At 31.6% G+C, this 18,593-nt stretch overlaps 1 protein-coding gene across 2 annotated transcripts in view; it reads left to right on the plus strand.

Moving 5' to 3' along the window:
- The window catches only part of LOC143192384 (fatty acyl-CoA reductase wat), a 34,382-nt gene extending 15,968 nt beyond the window's left edge, over positions 1–18,414 (plus strand). For both annotated transcript variants that reach the window (XM_076397725.1, XM_076397724.1), the window contains exons 2-10: positions 8,273–8,478; positions 8,544–8,622; positions 11,876–12,045; positions 12,813–12,958; positions 13,461–13,570; positions 13,628–13,829; positions 17,404–17,646; positions 17,803–18,060; positions 18,122–18,414. In XM_076397725.1, coding sequence (XP_076253840.1) covers positions 8,287–8,478; positions 8,544–8,622; positions 11,876–12,045; positions 12,813–12,958; positions 13,461–13,570; positions 13,628–13,829; positions 17,404–17,646; positions 17,803–18,060; positions 18,122–18,233 — 1,512 coding nt within the window. In that variant the 5' untranslated portion in view covers positions 8,273–8,286 and the 3' untranslated portion in view covers positions 18,234–18,414. The remainder of the gene's footprint in view (positions 1–8,272; positions 8,479–8,543; positions 8,623–11,875; positions 12,046–12,812; positions 12,959–13,460; positions 13,571–13,627; positions 13,830–17,403; positions 17,647–17,802; positions 18,061–18,121) is intronic.
- The last annotated feature ends 179 nt before the right edge of the window (positions 18,415–18,593 follow it).

The following is an 18,593-nucleotide window of genomic DNA, read 5'->3' on the forward strand; positions in this document are numbered from 1 at the left end:
AAATTTTATTTTGTAGAACAAGGCAAAAATATAGAGTAGATAATTATTAAAATTTTTAGCCAACTAAATAAGGTTAAAATGGTTAAAGGATCATAATAAAAATTAAATTATAGGAAAACATTGAGAAGATTGACAGAAGAAAAGTTTCTATTGTTAATAGATATGGTGTAAAAACTTTCATAGAACACAATATTTAGAGATATAAAAAAGATGGAAAACACGGAACCACCGAGATATAAAATCAAGCAAATAAGAAATAATTGGAAATGACATAAGAGAAAATAATAAAAACAAGACAACAGATTAACCAAACAAAAAGAGACAAATTTAAAAGTGTACAATATGTTAGAATTTCGCAAATATCTATATAAATAATATAATCAATTGTCATTTTAGCTATATATCGACTAAAAGATGCTGAAAAGCGGGAAGAAATAGAAGATAATAGCAATGTGACACGAGACAAGACATTATAATTCAAACTGTTCACTTTTCGTGTTCTTTCCACGAGTTATGCGACCTCTCGTGCGAAAGCGTGTTAATTACTACAGTACACACCCATTTGCAAGATATCGTAGTAGAACAATGAGACTTGCTTATTTTGATAAAATCTCAAAGCTTTTATATATTCATTTTTTATGCATAAAATAGTTTGCATTCGTTTTTTGAAATAATTTAAATCCTATTTCGAACAAAATTTTATTGAAAGTATAATATTAAACTTAAATCTTTAATCCCACAAGTGTTTACCATTTTTACAGAATAGTCAAGCTAGCTGAAAAAAAAATCGAAAAATATCAACACAAACAATTTTTTTTAAAACTAAATTATCACCAAATATTAATTATTTTAATATATCTATTACGTATTATTTACACCAATATTAGTGTCCTCTATATTGGGTGTATTTGGTGTTTAAATTTTTGTTTAAGTAACTTATATATAGTTCATTCAAAGTTTTTTTGTACATACGTCATCAAGATGTAGTCCTGCAGCAATTTTTAAATTCACACATAATGAATGGTCTGATTAGTTATTAGATTAGTAAACCAATGAGTCTGTCAACGTCGTCCGATTGTCAAACGTATACAAAATTCTTGAACGTAATAGTGATAAGAAGTTATAACTCTAACCTATATATAAATTGTTGTGGTTGTATAATTAACTGTAGTTTTTAGATGTACTATAATCACTACATAGTATAAAACAAAGTCGCCTTTTCTGTCCCTATATCCCTATGTGCGCTTAAACCTTTAAAACTACGCAACGGATTTTGATGCGGTTTTTTTCAATAGATAGAGTGATTCAAAAGGAAGGTTTATATGTATAATACATGCATAATATACTAAGGCAACATTGCTAATTTTAGAGGTTTTTAACGTGATGTCGTAAATTAACCTATTTTTTTAGGGTTATTTAGCAATTAGCAAAAACGCTGCCTAACCCTACGAGTTAGATCAAATTAATGTACTACAGTATTGTACACCATAAAAAGGTCTACAAAAAAGTCCGCGATGGTATATGTTTATCTTTTAGGGATAACCCACATTAACCATTTTTATTGTTTACTTTTTACGTGAGAAAATGGCTTATTTACGAAGCTATTTTAAGCAATACGGCATTAATCCTTATCGAATTAAGTACCTTAAATACAGTGTGCAATTAATATAGATCAATATAGTTCCTTAGAGCATGTAAATTAAACAAATATTTTCGGAGATATTACAAATTTAAAATTTGCGTTTAAAAATGTGTAATGTAATAAAAATTGTATGAATTTAGATATTCCAAAGATAGCAGGAAATCTTCATAGTAAGTATAGGGGAAGAGGAATTGTTTTACTCCAAATTTAATGCGTGCAGGCCAAGGGCAGTAATGAATGAACCAAAAATACTGGATCGATTTTAATCATGTTTTCATTGAGTGACATAGGCATATATATTTTATGCCCGTGCAAAGTCGGAGCGGGCCGCTATGTTTTTATATACAACGTTCATATTTTTTCTGTAGTGTATTTAATTTAGTATCAGCATTGCACCCGTGCGAAGCCGGGGCGGGTCGCTAGTGTTAAAATAAATTATATTTGATAACAATTTTGTGTAATTATTTTAGTGAGATTAGAATTTTGTTGTATGTCAAAGCCACACTGAACTAAAACTTAGAATTGATGGCGCAGTTATTTATGAATATTTGATTTAAATTCGCATTTTAAATATTATGTGATGAAGGCATTAGATAAGCCTTTATAAGTCAAACTTATAGAGAGTAATTTATATTAATTACTTCATTAAGTGCTTCTAGGTTTCCCTCAAATGTGTAGTTATCTTTTCGATGTGAATTTTTAAAATATATGGTTGGTTTCTTTTGTTTTTCTTGTCTTCAGTAGCTATACTTGAGGTTATTGCTTTAAATATGTTAGTTCGATAGTGATAGTTCTTTTATATCTAATGGGCATCCAAATTTTCTAAAAATATTGTGCACACTTGTAAAACCAGAGCCACCGCGTGATATAAAACATAACTTTACAAATTATTTGGTATCTAGAACAAGAAATTTTGTTCTATGTTCTATGTTCGACTGGACATTGGAAATAAGTCATTATCTGATGTTGGAATCCGATAAAATCAAGAGAAAAGCTCAAATAAAGGCTTCTACAAAGTTCTCAAAGATTTTTTATCTAAAATAATCACATATTTGAGCATAATGTTATAGTATAATGCTGAACTGATGTGACGAAAAATCAAGTACTTCAGTGTAAAAAGCCATTCAGTTTGCTTTTTAAGCAAAAACCATATCATATGAGAAGTCGTAGAACTGTTGCGGGCATCTGTTTCTAAGGAGTGGTAGTTAGAGCGTTCAGCATACACGTGGAGGGTTCGATTCCTGGCGGGGGCATCCACAACTATTCTAAGTAGCGGATCCACGGCCTGAAGCGTTCCTTATTTTTCAATCATTGTTTCTTTATTCCTATTTTTTCTCGTACATTTACTTGGCTTACCTATTGCAATACGTAATAAAATAACTTCACTTCTTCCGAGTGATCACCTCTTAGATTTAGCTAGGTATTAAGCTAAATTGCGTGCATGTAGTTGAATATAAAATGCGTGTAGTAGACAGGTTAAATAAGTTTTCTGTTTATTTTTATTTAGTTGTTACAACGATTATTAAAACATTTGTGGTGTTATTATTCCATTCCTTTTTACACATCCACAGAACATGCAGTATAAAAGTAATCCTACTTCCTATACAATTATATTATTTATTACATGATAGTAGAAATTAGTTTTTTTTCCTTTTCTTTTTTAAAGTTATCAAGTGAATGAATATATATACATTTCTGTTTCGCTTATGCTACCATTGGAGAATATAAAGACATCTGACATCACGAATGGAAAAAAAAAACAGTCGAACCGTGCACATGACTGAAAATAGTAATTTCTATTTTCAGTCGCTATTTTTTTGACTATCGACTGTTTCGACTGTTTTGCGATTATCGACTGTTTCGACAGTTTTCAGTCGATAGTTCCCAACGCTAAATAAAACTAATTAAAAAAATCACTGCACATCATCATTTGCTGGAAATACGGCTTTGTTTTGGTCAGAAATATAGGTCGAGTTAGTGGTTCAATGGCAAGTACAACGCAATTTGCTGAATAAGACATCGATGGAATTGGCCAACTCGACCCCATGAGGAAACATTTTGTCAACCGCTTGTACTTATTATTCTCTCAGCATTTTTATTCCACATATACTTTAATTAATGCGACTATCGTTGAAACATTTGGTCGTACACAAGGGCAATTCGCTATTTTAACGTCTTAGCCAATGGCGGCGTAGAACCAAAGCGAAACACAGAAAAACGACAACTGGTGTCCTTGTCGGTAGATTTAAATGAAATCTATTGATATTTTGCGAATTATCTCATAGTTGTTTCACATGTTTTGTGTTTATAGCCTATCCACAGGAATTTTGTACATAAATCATCTAAATCCGTGTCATGAAAAAAGTCAATACGTCGCAGTGTTGCTGTATCAATTTTGAGTTTTAGTTTAATTAGTCTTTAACATACAACAATATTCTAATCTAAAAGAAATAATTAAATAAAAATACTGTTAGTAAATATAATTTATTTTAACAATAAAATAAGTCTAATTCATATATTATGGAAGGATTTAAAATTTAATGATTAAATACACATTTATACTGGTTTGTAGGTTATATTTACATTGAACTCTTTTCAAGACCACCTATGAGTTAGAGTTTTAGGCGTGTTTCTTGTTGCATCCCCTGAAGGCCGAATCCACCTAATTAACCACTGTATATCCAAGTAATATATTTTATTTTTATTAGAGCATATTTACCTTTTACCCTTAGTACTTGTGTCCTTCGGTATAGTGTTTTCTTGTAAGGACATTCTGATATCACTGAATTTCTCCTTTGTTTGTTTTGTTAATATACATCTTTCTTGATTAAACTACATTATCATTGCATTTTCTTTTGATACGTTTGCCATATCTGCAAAACAGTTACTATTATTTCTCTCCTGACACATTTTAACCAAATATTCATGTATATTCTGAATGATTAGGTATTTGCATTCTACAATAACATATCTTACACTTATTATATGTTAATTATATGTTCACCTTCACTTGTATATCATTCATATTCAGAAAGTTTCATTCAAGTGAATAAATATGTTATACGACTTGACGGTTCGTACAATTCGTACTTATGAGACAACATTGTCTCCCTTTTTAACTAGAATAAAGTGAGAAGGACAATATTGTCTGTTTCTAAAATTAATTTAACAATAGTAGACAGTTTATACAGATATATAGTTTATCTGGACTAAACCTACTGCTTAACGCCGGTTTCAAGCCACGGTCTTCGCCATTAAGCCTACCGACTGGTCTATGACTATCTTAAAGACTATCCTAGAAGGCATCCGGTATTACTCAGCCTGGTTAAGAGCGTGATTGAGATGGTTATTACTTGTCGAATTTTCCATTGTTACCTATAAAGACATTTACAATTATAATCACAAACATAAAATACATCCATACCCCAGCAGGATTCGAACCTGCGATTACAGCAACAGTAGGAGGATCGTCCTGTGGACTTATTTTTAAATTACTCTCTTAGCATTCCATAAGCTAAGTGATCTCTTATACATACTTATGTTCTGTGTAAAAAGTCGTTTAGTTACGAAAGGATTGTCTATTAGATACCAAAAATGTTATTCATTATAATTACATAACGACCTGTGACCACCGAATAACATTTGTCAGGTATAAGTTTTGATTCATCGACAGAAACCTTTAACCGAAGGTGTTACGACACGATCCACAGCCATCTTTACAATATTTCGATGCGTCGATAATAACGGATACTAAAAATATTTACACTGACAGTCCATAACTATAATCAACAATACAAAGTCACAACATACTCGATGTTCGCCTACAAAGTTCAAAGCACTTGATTTAAAAAAAATCAACCACGGAAAGATTATGTGATAGACCGAAGATTTCCTTGTAAGATGTTTATGGTTTTACGTAACCTTCGCAATGAATTTCCAAATTGTTTTTTTCGGAAGGTTCTGAAAATATCGACGTTTATTACTTAACACCTGTACGACATGGAATGAGGACGACTGTTTTAACCGGAACAGTACCAAGAAAATTGAAACAAATATTGAATATTAACACACAAATCGAAGGTATATGAAAAAAATTATCACATATAGTGATATTTGTATCTTTCGTGGAATACGTTGTTAGTTTTCGATGTTATTCTGCTATAGTTAGTTGAAGGATACATTAATTTCTTTTTATTCTACTTTATAAGGATTAAAAATTGGTGAATTACCAATAGATAGGGTTTTATAAAAATATATTTTCTGGGGAGAAGAAAGGAGAAGGAGAAATGATAAAATATCAATATAATCGTTAATTATCATTGGTTAATTTGCAACAAAGTCGAGTACAACAAAAAATGGAGAACAAGAAGCTTTACAAAGAAAAAACGAAGGAAATATAGAAATATTAGCACTAAATATCAGTTTATACAACTTATTTACATTCTACATTAGATATGCTTACTACGAACTTAATTTACAAATTAATTTATTAGTACTGTTCTGTTGTACTTGTATTATTACATCAGTATGTATTTCACAAATTAAAATAAAACTAAACTACTTAAGCTAAAGGTAAGAATACACTTATACACTAAATATCAGTGAAAAATCAACATTAATAAAAAAAACTATGAACTATTAAAAGTTCTATATATAAACATTTTTTGTTGCCCTATACAACGCGTGGCAAAAGTCTCGCTGCAATTTTGATTACCTATAAATTTGCTCAAAAAAGAGATAAGTAAGTTTGGTTTCCATAAAAAAATTATAGCAAATCATCTTTACATTTTTTTCCGTTATTATTGAAAAATTATATCGGCTATATTGTGACCGCGATTCGCTATGAAACTTCCGGCTTTTTAAAGGCATTTTTCATAACATCCTGCAATATCTGAGGCTAACTTTCTTCAATTTCGTGACGAATATTGTCTTTAAGATGTTGAATCGTGTGGGGCTTTTCACATAAACTTTTTATTTAAAAAAAACCCATAAGAAAAAGTCTGGTGCTGTTAAATCCGAAGATCTGACTGGCCATGCTAAATTACTGAATTGGTGAAGGAGCTGTATGTGCCTGGCCCCATCTTGCTAAAACCACATGTCCTCGGGACAGTGACTCCAACATCTTGGTCAATTTCAAAAAAATAGAGACCAATGATATTTCCAGTATGAATACCACACCATAAAGTTGTTTTTAGAGAAAGCAGTGATGTTTCGTGAATTAATTGAGGATTCTGCGATCCCAAGACCAACCGTTCAATTTATTGACGTGGCCACTGAGAAGAAAATAGACTTCATTGCTCATTATCAATTTAGAGGACTATCTTCAAAAAATGTCATTATTTCTGCTGGTTCTTGTGGTATATGTTTGCCTATAATAAAATTTGGACGTCTACACAACACAATAGTGGAAGAAAACTGAGCTAACGTCACATAACCAAGATGGCGCGCAATTAAAATGGTAGCGGAGCTTTTGTTCCACCATATACGTGCTTATTTTAATATTATATTTAATGTCGTTCTGTTATATTTCTGATTATTTTTATCACAATCATTGTTGTATTATTTTATTGTTTCTTGATTATTCTTGTTTTTTCCTTTATTTTTTTAAAATTTTGCCCTTCTTTCCTCTTAACTTCTCTATGTTTTTCATGTATCCGATTATTCGATTTTTCTTCTTCTCTCTCTGCCTGTCTAGCACTTCTAATTTTCATCCTTCTCCAAGAATAACCATCCTATCTGTGATTATCACTCTATCTAAGACTTACTTTTGATTTCTTTATCTCTAGAGAGGTTCTTTTTGAATTTTCATTTCTGTTCTTCTTAGTTTTGGAGTTATTGCTTGATTCTTTAATTAAAGATAATTAAAAATAATGAATTTCAATTTTTATTTCGTATAATATATACAATTCTCAGAAGTATTGGAACTAATTGCAAAAATCTCAAACAAGTATTTACGCTGTGCTGTAGACACAAACAGATATAAAAGAAAATGCCTATTTTTTGAAGCAATTAAAGTAAATTACATGTTTTACGAGAACAGGTTCGAATTAAATTGTACATTTATCGGATTACTCTCGATATATTTAGAATCTTCTGCATTTTCGACCTCCAATGCTTCGAGGTCGCTTCCTTCGTTTGCGTCGTCCCGTGGATATTCAAGTTTAAGGCATATAATAATAACATCGATATTAATATTAACAGCGACTATAAAATATTTGTGTACGTATTACCAAATAATTATTTTTAACAATGTTATAAATGATCTTAAATCATGGGAACAGAACTATCTTGAAAAATGTATTTAAACGCTTCCCTTCTCAACTATTTGCCAATGAAGAAAATAAAATTACCCGACTTTCTATATGCACTGTTAAAAAAGGACGGACCTCTTGAAAAAATTACTGGTGAGGTAGTTGAAAAAATACTAATGAATGATATAAAGCTTACAAAAGCAGTTCGATATTATCTAATAAGTAGAGTAAGTTAATAAAACTATATCATATAATAGGACAATGTACTTTAACGAAGTGTAATTAATTTTACACTGAACTAAAACGATATTTTAAATGGGTTTCAAATTAAGCTATTCCTAATTTGTCAGAACTAACATATATATGCTTTATTTTGCAGTAAAATATTACACAATGGAAACATCAAAAATACAAGACTTCTACAAAGGTGCCCGGGTGTTCCTCACTGGTGGTACCGGCTTCATGGGCAAGGCGCTCATCGAGAAACTGCTTCGGGACACTGAAGTGGAGACCATCTATATACTGGTCCGCGAAAAGAAAGGAAAAACATCACATATGCGCATTGACGAACTATTCGATGACGTGGTGAGTACCAAACAATGGAACGTCACCCAATCGAAGTTTAACTGAGCTAATTGTTTCCAATTTAGGTATTCGAACGATTAAAGAGCCAAAAACCGAAATGCAAAAACAAGGTGGAACCCATAGCTGGCGACTGTTCAATCGCAGGTATATATTTTAATTGATATAAGCACTGAACTAACGTCCTCAAAATGTATAAGTCATAACGTTGCAATATTGTAGCATCAACTTTGAATTATTGTATATTTTGGCTTTGCCATATAACAAAATTGTGAAATAAATAAAATAATGTTATCAGATATAATTTAATTCAACAATATAATAGATCTAATGCATATATTTTTGAAAGACTTAAACTACAATTAGTTACGGTCATAATAGTTTGTGTTTTAGGGTTGTTTTTTTTTTGTATTTTTATCAATTCAAATTGAACTTTCCACACCATCTATGAAGAAGATTTTTAGGTGTGTTTTTTATGTAGTGATATCCCCTTGAGGCCTAATCTATCTAATTAACAATTTTATATCCAAGTAATGCATTTTATATTCATTGGAGAGCGTATGAATCTTCTTACGTTTAGTTCACGTTTCCTTCGTTGCTGTATTTCCTTCTCAAGATACTTTGTCAAGTCATTTTTTATATTTCTTCTGTTACTACCTGTGTACATTTTACTTGCAAAATTTAAACGATTTCCTCTATATCTGACCTAAATATTTAAAGACTGAGATTCCCAATTAGTGTAATTACAAATATTAAGCAGAGTTTTGAAAGTTATCAAAACAGCGAAAGCATCAAAACAGCATTTCATGACCTCTAAATATTATAACTAAGATTTGGAAGAATTTTGCAGACATTTGACAGCCCGGCCAGGAATTTTATAGGTTGATTCTTTATAACTGGAATAAAACGAGAAGGAAAAATGTTGTCTAGTTCTAAAAAGAGTTCACAAATCGCATTAGGCAATAAGTTCTATATATAATGCTTCGCTCTAACTATGATTCTATATAAAAATTAGAGATTTATAAGTTGTGTGAACGAGACCTTTGGTGAGTTGAGTGAAATAGTGTTTGAATCTTTTTTTCAAGATGCAAAAGAAATATCATTCTTTGGTTACCGTGAAAAGGGGTAAAATAATTAATTTAGATTGTTATTGTCTCAGTTGCACCATCTAACGATTGGAGTCTTCTATTTTCATGTTAAAGGGTGAATCTAGCTGAAGAACTACCCTTGTAGAAGTAGACAACGTGTATTACTATTATTGCTCGCTGTTTGTTGAGTGAAATAGTGTTAGAATCGTTTTTTCAAGTTGCACAAGAATTATTATTCTTTGGTTACCTTGAAACAATCAATTTAGATTGTTATTGCCTCAGTTGCACCTTCTACTTATTGGAGTCTTTTTTTCATATTAAAGGACGAATCTAGCTGAAGAACTACACTTATAGAAGTGATATTTAATTAGACAACGTGCATTACTATTATTGCTCGCTGTTTGTTGAGTGAAATAGTGTTAGAATCGTTTTTTCAAGTTGCACAAGAATTATTATTCTTTGGTTACCTTGAAACAATCAATTTAGATTGTTATTGCCTCAGTTGCACCTTCTACTTATTGGAGTCTTTTTTTCATATTAAAGGACGAATCTAGCTGAAGAACTACACTTATAGAAGTGATATTTAATTAGACAACGTGCATTACTATTATTGCTCGCTGTTTGTTGAGTGAAATAGTGTTAGAATCGTTTTTTTCAAGTTGCACAAGAATTATTATTCTTTGGTTACCTTGAAACAATCAATTTAGATTGTTATTGCCTCAGTTGCACCTTCTACTTATTGGAGTCTTTTTATCATATTAAAGGACGAATCTAGCTGAAGAACTACACTTATAGAAGTGATATTTAATTAGACAACGTGCATTACTATTATTGCTCGCTGTTTGTTGAGTGAAATAGTGTTAGAATCGTTTTTTCAAGTTGCACAAGAATTATTATTCTTTGGTTACCTTGAAACAATCAATTTAGATTGTTATTGCCTCAGTTGCACCTTCTACTTATTGGAGTCTTTTTTTCATATTAAAGGACGAATCTAGCTGAAGAACTACACTTATAGAAGTGATATTTAATTAGACAAAGTGTATTACTATTATTGCTCGCTGTTTGTTGAGTGAAATAGTGTTAGAATCGTTTTTTCAAGTTGCACAAGAATTATTATTCTTTGGTTACCTTGAAACAATCAATTTAGATTGTTATTGCCTCAGTTGCACCTTCTACTTATTGGAGTCTTTTTTTCATATTAAAGGACGAATCTAGCTGAAGAACTACACTTATAGAAGTGATATTTAATTAGACAACGTGCATTACTATTATTGCTCGCTGTTTGTTGAGTGAAATAGTGTTAGAATCGTTTTTTCAAGTTGCACAAGAATTATTATTCTTTGGTTACCTTGAAACAATCAATTTAGATTGTTATTGCCTCAGTTGCACCTTCTACTTATTGGAGTCTTTTTTTCATATTAAAGGACGAATCTAGCTGAAGAACTACACTTATAGAAGTGATATTTAATTAGACAAAGTGTATTACTATTATTGCTCGCTGTTTGTTGAGTGAAATAGTGTTAGCATCGTTTTTTCAAGTTGCACAAGAATTATTATTCTTTGGTTACCTTGAAACAATCAATTTAGATTGTTATTGCCTCAGTTGCACCTTCTACTTATTGGAGTCTTTTTTTCATATTAAAGGACGAATCTAGCTGAAGAACTAAACTTGTAGAAGTGATATGTAATTAGACAACGTGCATTACTTTTATTGCTCGCCAAATATTGTTATGTAACTATCTATGAACGTACAAATATTGTAATTGAATTACCATTGTTTTTTCAGTGAAATTACTAGAATCATTTTATGTTGTTTTAATATATGCTTCAAATATTTGCTGATGATTGTTTAGTGTCATGTTAAAATACCATTAAATCAATAAAACAAAAAATGTCGTTTTAAAAACATATTGATTTTGCATTAAAATGATACTGTATTACAACAGAATGTATTTTTTTATATAATCTACTGCTTTACGACCAGTGCTGGGCAAAATACACAATACATAGTATCTTTAAGACATATATTTAATAAATAAAATGCAAATTTAGTTAGGCGTTAGGTTATGTTAGGTATTTTATGATTACAGCCGATTTGGGCCAAATGATAAACCTATTCATGTTCGAATGCATTTTGAATTATTTGAAATATACATTGACATAATTATTTGAAATACTAACTACAAAATACCTCAGCGTCAGGTAATTGGAATGCAAAAACCGGATATGTATTTGTATTTCAATTACGCATTTTACAAATGTTTCAAATACTGCATAGCTCTTTTTACAATTATATGGGATGTTGGTTTCAGGACTAGGACTATCCATCACCGATAGACAACGACTCATTACCAATGTTGACATCGTATTACACGTGGCAGCTACCGTAAACTTCAACGAGCACATCAAGCTTGCCTACAATATCAATGTTCGAGCTACAAGAGATGTCTTGGACCTGGCGAGAGAGATGACCAATCTTAAGGTAACATATGAATGAATGGCTTAACAGCTTACGGGTTATCTGAAGAACCCTTCTAGATTCTTCACTTGTTATCACACATTTTCCTTCATCTCTTTGACTTTTTTTATTTATTCTAATCTACTACTAGTTCTACTAGTTCTATATTTCAATCTCTTCTATTAATTTTTAATTTATTCAACCATCTCGTTCTTTATATGGAATCTAGTACGATTAATATTATCGATTAAGATTGAGAATTCAATTACAACTTATCTCAACACATCACTCAACAATTCCTCAGGATAACTAACAAAACAATATAGTTAAGGCACCAAAAAACATTTTTATAGAATGATTTATCTTCGCTCTCAAAATAACATTAATTTTTAGCATTCACTTCATTGCAGGATTTCTTTAGGGCTTATAAAGATCCAGTAATCACTAGGGTAAGATCATACCTATAGGGCGGATGGCAAAGTAATTCGTTTTACTTGAAGACATTTCATATTTCTTCTTTCAGTCAATCCATTAAACTTATTTAATTTGATTAATGATAATTTTGATGCCCTCTTAGCTGACGATATTTTTCAAACACAGAGATACCAACTGATCCAAAGAATGTCCGTTATTATGAAAATATCATTTTTAAACTAAAAGTCAGAATTTCATGAAATGTTGATACCATTTTTTGGAAGGTCAGGAAGTTTTGTAACAAATTTCGAGCTGGTTCAGTGCAATCCCGAAATATAAAAGACAACCCCCTTATATTTTTTTCCGCTTTTTCGCAGTCAATCGTTCACGTTTCGACGGCCTATTCGAACTGTATCAGGGATCATATCGAAGAAAAAATATATGACGTACCCGTAGACTCTTCAGATCTCGAGGTGATGTTGGAGAAAATGACCAAACACGAGTCAGAATTATACACCGAGACGTAAGTGTTACAATATATTTTCTTACATAGCTCTATCACCATGTGTTTTATTCGCCAAATTACTACCGTTTGAAAGAAAGAGACATTTTTTTACCTTTTAAAAATAGCAAATATCCAAATGTTGTTATAGTGTTACTTTAATCTGATAGAAGGATGTATAGAGAAGGGTCTCACGAAATTTTAAGTAAATGGGTTCAGTAAAATTTGAGATATCATGTCTCAACCGTCTAGGAAGGGTAGTTTCAAGAAAATCACGTTTAAAGTTTCGGGTTTTTGGATACCACATCACTAAAACACCTATATCTCCGAAAATAATTTAAAATTGGAAAAATCCTCTTAAAGGCCTATTACTAAAGAGTTAAGCTTTGAAAATATGAAGAAAAACGTTACAATTAAGTGCTAAAATCAATATATTCGGAGTAAGATATCGATACTAAGTCGTGTCTTACTTACCGCATAATAAAACTTATCGAACATCATGTTAAATATTACTATTTTTCAGCTTACTGGGCGAATGGCCCAACACGTACACTTTTACCAAGGCCCTAGCTGAATCCATGGTAAAAAATCGAGGAAATGGTCTGCCGATTGGTATATTCAGACCTAGCATAAGTAATAAAATATCTCCATTTGCTCAAGACGTAATCTCATAAATGAAATTACTTGTAGTTATTTCGACGTACAAAGAACCTGTCCCTGGCTGGATTGACAACCTGTATGGGCCCACTGGTATAGCTGTTGGTACAGTCTCTGGTATTATCAGGATAGCTCTTTGTGATGGTGAAAAGATAGCCGATCTTATTCCAATCGATACCTGTGTAGCGGCCATTTTGGCATCCACTTGGGATATTAAAGAACGACATACAAAAAAGTAAGTTTCTTGTACAAAGATCAGTCTAGAAAAGGCCTCGATTTTATGGTATTTGACAGGAACCTGCTGAAATTTTGAGTTTCAGAAAATTGAGTGTATAACACTAATAAAAGAACAAAAGTGTATTTAAGTCTGTCTAAAAAATTGTGTTGTTTTATTGCTATAGATAAGACTCGAAGTGTTTTCTTATCCCTTTATTTTTATAAATTAAGTCTATTTTGCTTATTTTCGTTCACACATTTTGTTAATACATTTCTTGTAATATATAGCATAAAAATAGCAATTGTTATTAATGTTTTAGTTTATTTCAATGTTTTTGAATAAATTTTTTTAGAATTGTATATTTTAGAAGGCGTAGTGGACCCTTTACTAGTGGGGGACTACTCGATGGTATTTAAATTGATATAGATATTTTTTATAATTTATAACAACTTCAGGTTCGAGTCTTGACTTTCTGACTTTCTGACTTAGTATATCTAGTGCTTCATTAATGATGTTATCAGTGTTTCTTTTTAATTTTCAAAAACACAATCAAAAATTGTAGATCGGGTCATTTTACCGTATGAGTTGATCAACAGAATTGATCTTTTATTTCTTCTATATGCTAAACGAGAGTACTTATATTACAATTCTTCTTTTCACAACCTTGTCCGACCCTTCTACTCTGGAATAAATTAGTAAAATATTAAAGAATGTATATGTTGTATATCCCCCAAAAAAAAAGAAAGTGACTTTAGAGCTCTCCATGACGCCTCAGAAATAAGGTTCGTGAAAAACAGTCTAATATCTTTAAGAATGCATCCAAAACAACTTTTCTAGAAGTAATTTGACGCTATATTAGTTTGTAGCTGAACAGGAACCTATTAATTTAAAATCTATTATCCTGACTTGTGTATTTTTTAGGTGCAAATTGATATATTTATGATTATTTCAAACAAGCATGTTAAATCATGAGATAAATCATAATTGGCATGCAGATAAGTAATTATTAACGAAAGAAAATTGTTTTTTTGTATCATTAACATGCAAGCAGTTATTATAGATAGTAAAAAATGTTTTTTATTTTGTTGGCACTTTAAAAAATAATATAATTCTTAAATAACAATAAATAATATTCAATGCTTTAATGACCATGACCGCTTAACTGTCGAGGTGGATGGGTCTCCCGGACTAACCCATGATTTTCTGCCATATTACACACACATGCCACAGAAAACTCCTCGTGTTTTTTTCTTCAAGTAGTAAAATCGCAATGTTTAACAACATTCTAACTGTATCTACAGGTATTTTTTAAAATTTTATTCAATTTTATAAAAGTATTATATTGGTCGATAAATTCGTTTTTTTTTCAATAAATAATCGATGAAAAAGAATAGTTCATCGATAGTCCATCTTTCAGGCAATTTACGAATTCCATCTCGAAAGGCCGATGTATCTTATGAGATAATCAACTGGTATCTTATCGGGAAAAGTAGTAATCAGAAGGAGCATTGTTGAGATGCGGGAGAGAAAACAAGGTTGTAAATTAAATACAATTTATTTTCACTCTTCCTTGAGTAAATTAACCCAAAGACGAATTGTTTAATTGACGATAAAGAATACACATATATACATTTAAAAGATATTACTTAATACGTCATGGGAAAAGGATTATGATTCAAATCGCATGTACTTACTATTAACGAAAGGTGTAGATTAGCTAATATAGACTCGTTATTCTAAACACTCGACATCGAGCCGATGGGAATCATCCTTGTTGAACACGCCTGTTCTTGGTATGTTTTTACCTGCCTATATTTACCAGACGTTCAATATACTGCGAACGTTATGTTTTTTTATCAGGTAATAGTTCTTTCCCATGTCATCACTACATAGTATAAAACAAAGTCGCCTTTTCTGTCCCTATATCCCTATGTGCGCTTAAATCTTTAAAACTACGCAACGGATTTTGATGCGGTTTTTTTCAATAGATAGAGTGATTCAAGAGGAAGGTTTATATGTATAATACATGCATAATATACTAAGGCAACATTGCTAATTTTAGAGGTTTCTAACGTGATGTCGTAAATTAACCTATTTTTTTTAGGCTTATTTAGCAATTAGCAAAAACGCTGCCTAACCCTACGAGTTAGATCAAATTAGTGTACTACAGTATTGTACACCATAAAAAGGTCTACAAAAAAGTCCGGGATGGTATATGTTTATCGTTTAGGGATAACCCACATTAACCATTTTTATTGTTTACTTTTTACGTGAGAAAATGGCTTATTTACGAAGCTATTTTAAGCAATACGGCATTAATCCTTATCGAATTAAGTACCTTAAATACAGTGTGCAATTAATATAGATCAATATGGTTCCTTACAGCATGTAAATTAAAAATGTTGTAATGTAATAAAAATTGTATGAATTTAGATATTCCAAAGATAGCAGGAAATCTTCATAGTAAGTATAGGGGAAGAGGAATTCTTTTACTCCAAATTTAATGCGTGCAGGCCAAGGGCAGTAATGAATGAACCAAAAATACTGGATCGATTTTAATCATGTTTTCATTGAGTGACATAGGCATATATATTTTATGCCCGTGCAAAGTCGGAGCGGGCCGCTATGTGTTTATATACAACGTTCATATTTTTTCTGTAGTGTATTTAATTTAGTATCAGCATTTCACCCGTGCGAAGCCGGGGCGGGCCGCTATTATATATTAAAAACTTCAGTTTAAAGGTCTAATAAATTAAATCCTCCAAAAATAGAACCGAAAGAATTCTACACTTAGCTTAACTTACATTTTACAGGGCTGTCCCAACCAATCATAATTAATTTGCATCGCAACAAGCATGGTCTGGAGAATATGACGAGTGGGGTAGCATGTCGTCAAACGCTGTCATGCTGAACGATAACATTGTTGTGTCTTTGTTCTTGTTCTGGTGGTTTTTGGCTCGGGCTGGGCTCTAACGCATCAACTGTTGTCGACAGTGATCCCCATTGATGGTTTCGTTAAGTAATGCCTTCAAGTCCTCATTATAAAAAGTTTTTGGGTGTCCAGAACGTTCTTTGTCTTCAAGTAATATACAAGAATCGACAAATATTACTTAAGATATGAAACAACTAGAATAACATAATTGAGAATTCTCAATTTCAAATACGTTTAATTTAATATTTTTTATGAAAATATATGAATAATTTCGTCATATATATTACTTATAACTATATATTTTTTCAGGGTCTAAGTATTTTTTTAACTTCATATTGTTTAAGAGACATATATGAAACAATTATTATTAATTTCGTTAAAATGAAGTGTCCATTAGGATTTTGGTATTTAAATTGATACATAGGATTTGCAAACATTAAAATTAGAGTAAACATTTGGCCACATCTTGAAGAATACGTGAACATCTAAGTCCTACTCTACCCGCCGTTTTCAACAGACCTTGGTCATTGTGGTTAGCTTTAAAATGTACAAAATTTAATGGTACCCCCCATAGTATTGATCAAATTGTTCTATATAACCTATATAATTTCTAGGTCTCCTCGAAGTTTAAATACTAACGGGTGTTTTTTCTTCTTTCAGCAACGATGACAAGATTCCAGTGTATAATTATGTTTCCTCTGCCGAAAACCCATTATACTGGAACGAATTCTTGAACATCAACTATCAGGAGTGCCTCAAGTGGATACCGGAGAAGGCCATCTGGTATCCTACAATCACCATCACCAACAACAAGTATTTCTACTATTTAATGACGTTCTTGTGCCACACCTTCCCGGCTCTGTTGTTCGATCTGGCATCATTGGCTGTTGGTGGGAAACCTAGGTAAGTTTTATATGCCTTTAGAGTTAAATATGACCTGAATGACGAGTCCCTCTCCAAGTGCAATAACTACTTCATCAATCGATATTAAAAATATTTTAAAATTATATTGACACACACATATAATAACTAATTCTCAATCAATTTATATTGTTTTAGATTGTTGAGGTTATACAAAAAGGTCCACAAGCTAACCACGATATTGTTCTTCTTCTCGACGAAAGAATGGAGCTTTTCGAACAAAAACGTACAAGGATTATGGCTGACGCTTAACAAAGCTGATCGGGAATTATTCCCCTTCAGTATGGGTCAGGTGCAATGGCTGATGTACTTCAGAAATTACGCGCCAGGTATACGTAGATACCTGTTGAAAGAAAGCGACTCAAACTTGGAACAGACACAGAAAAAGGTCAAGAGGTAATGAACACCAATCCTGCACAACAGCAGTGTTTTACTAACCAACAATCGTTTGTTTCAGATTGGAGATCATGCACAATGTACTCAAAATCACTCTCACTGGATTATTAGTCAACTTTGGATACTCCCTCGTGAAGTCAGCAGTGGGTTTACTTTTGAGACCATTCAGTTGAATCAGTCTCACTCCCATAACATTACGAACAATGCTTTAATATGTTTAAGTTTGTAAATAGTGTTTGTACATATGCTCAGGGTAAATATAAGCTAGATGCCTATGTAATAACGACCATAACTTGTGTTAATACTGTAAGTTAATTATATTAATAATAAGGAATATATTTTTCCATTATACAAGGTGTTTTAATATGACAATCAATGTTACCAACTCTTGGTTTTTTATCATAATAACATGCCTTCTCTCATAGGCTTGTTTTCTTCATTCAAACAATAAACTTATTTCATTCCAAACCGCCCTACTCACCTGATTTGGTTTCGTCTGACCTTGAGCTATTACCTAAAGCAAAAAATTGCTT

The sequence above is a fragment of the Rhynchophorus ferrugineus genome, unplaced genomic scaffold, assembly GCF_030347505.1.
Source record: "Rhynchophorus ferrugineus isolate W39M unplaced genomic scaffold, kcgeb_rfMv2 rfM3, whole genome shotgun sequence".
NCBI lineage: Eukaryota > Metazoa > Arthropoda > Insecta > Coleoptera > Curculionidae > Rhynchophorus > Rhynchophorus ferrugineus.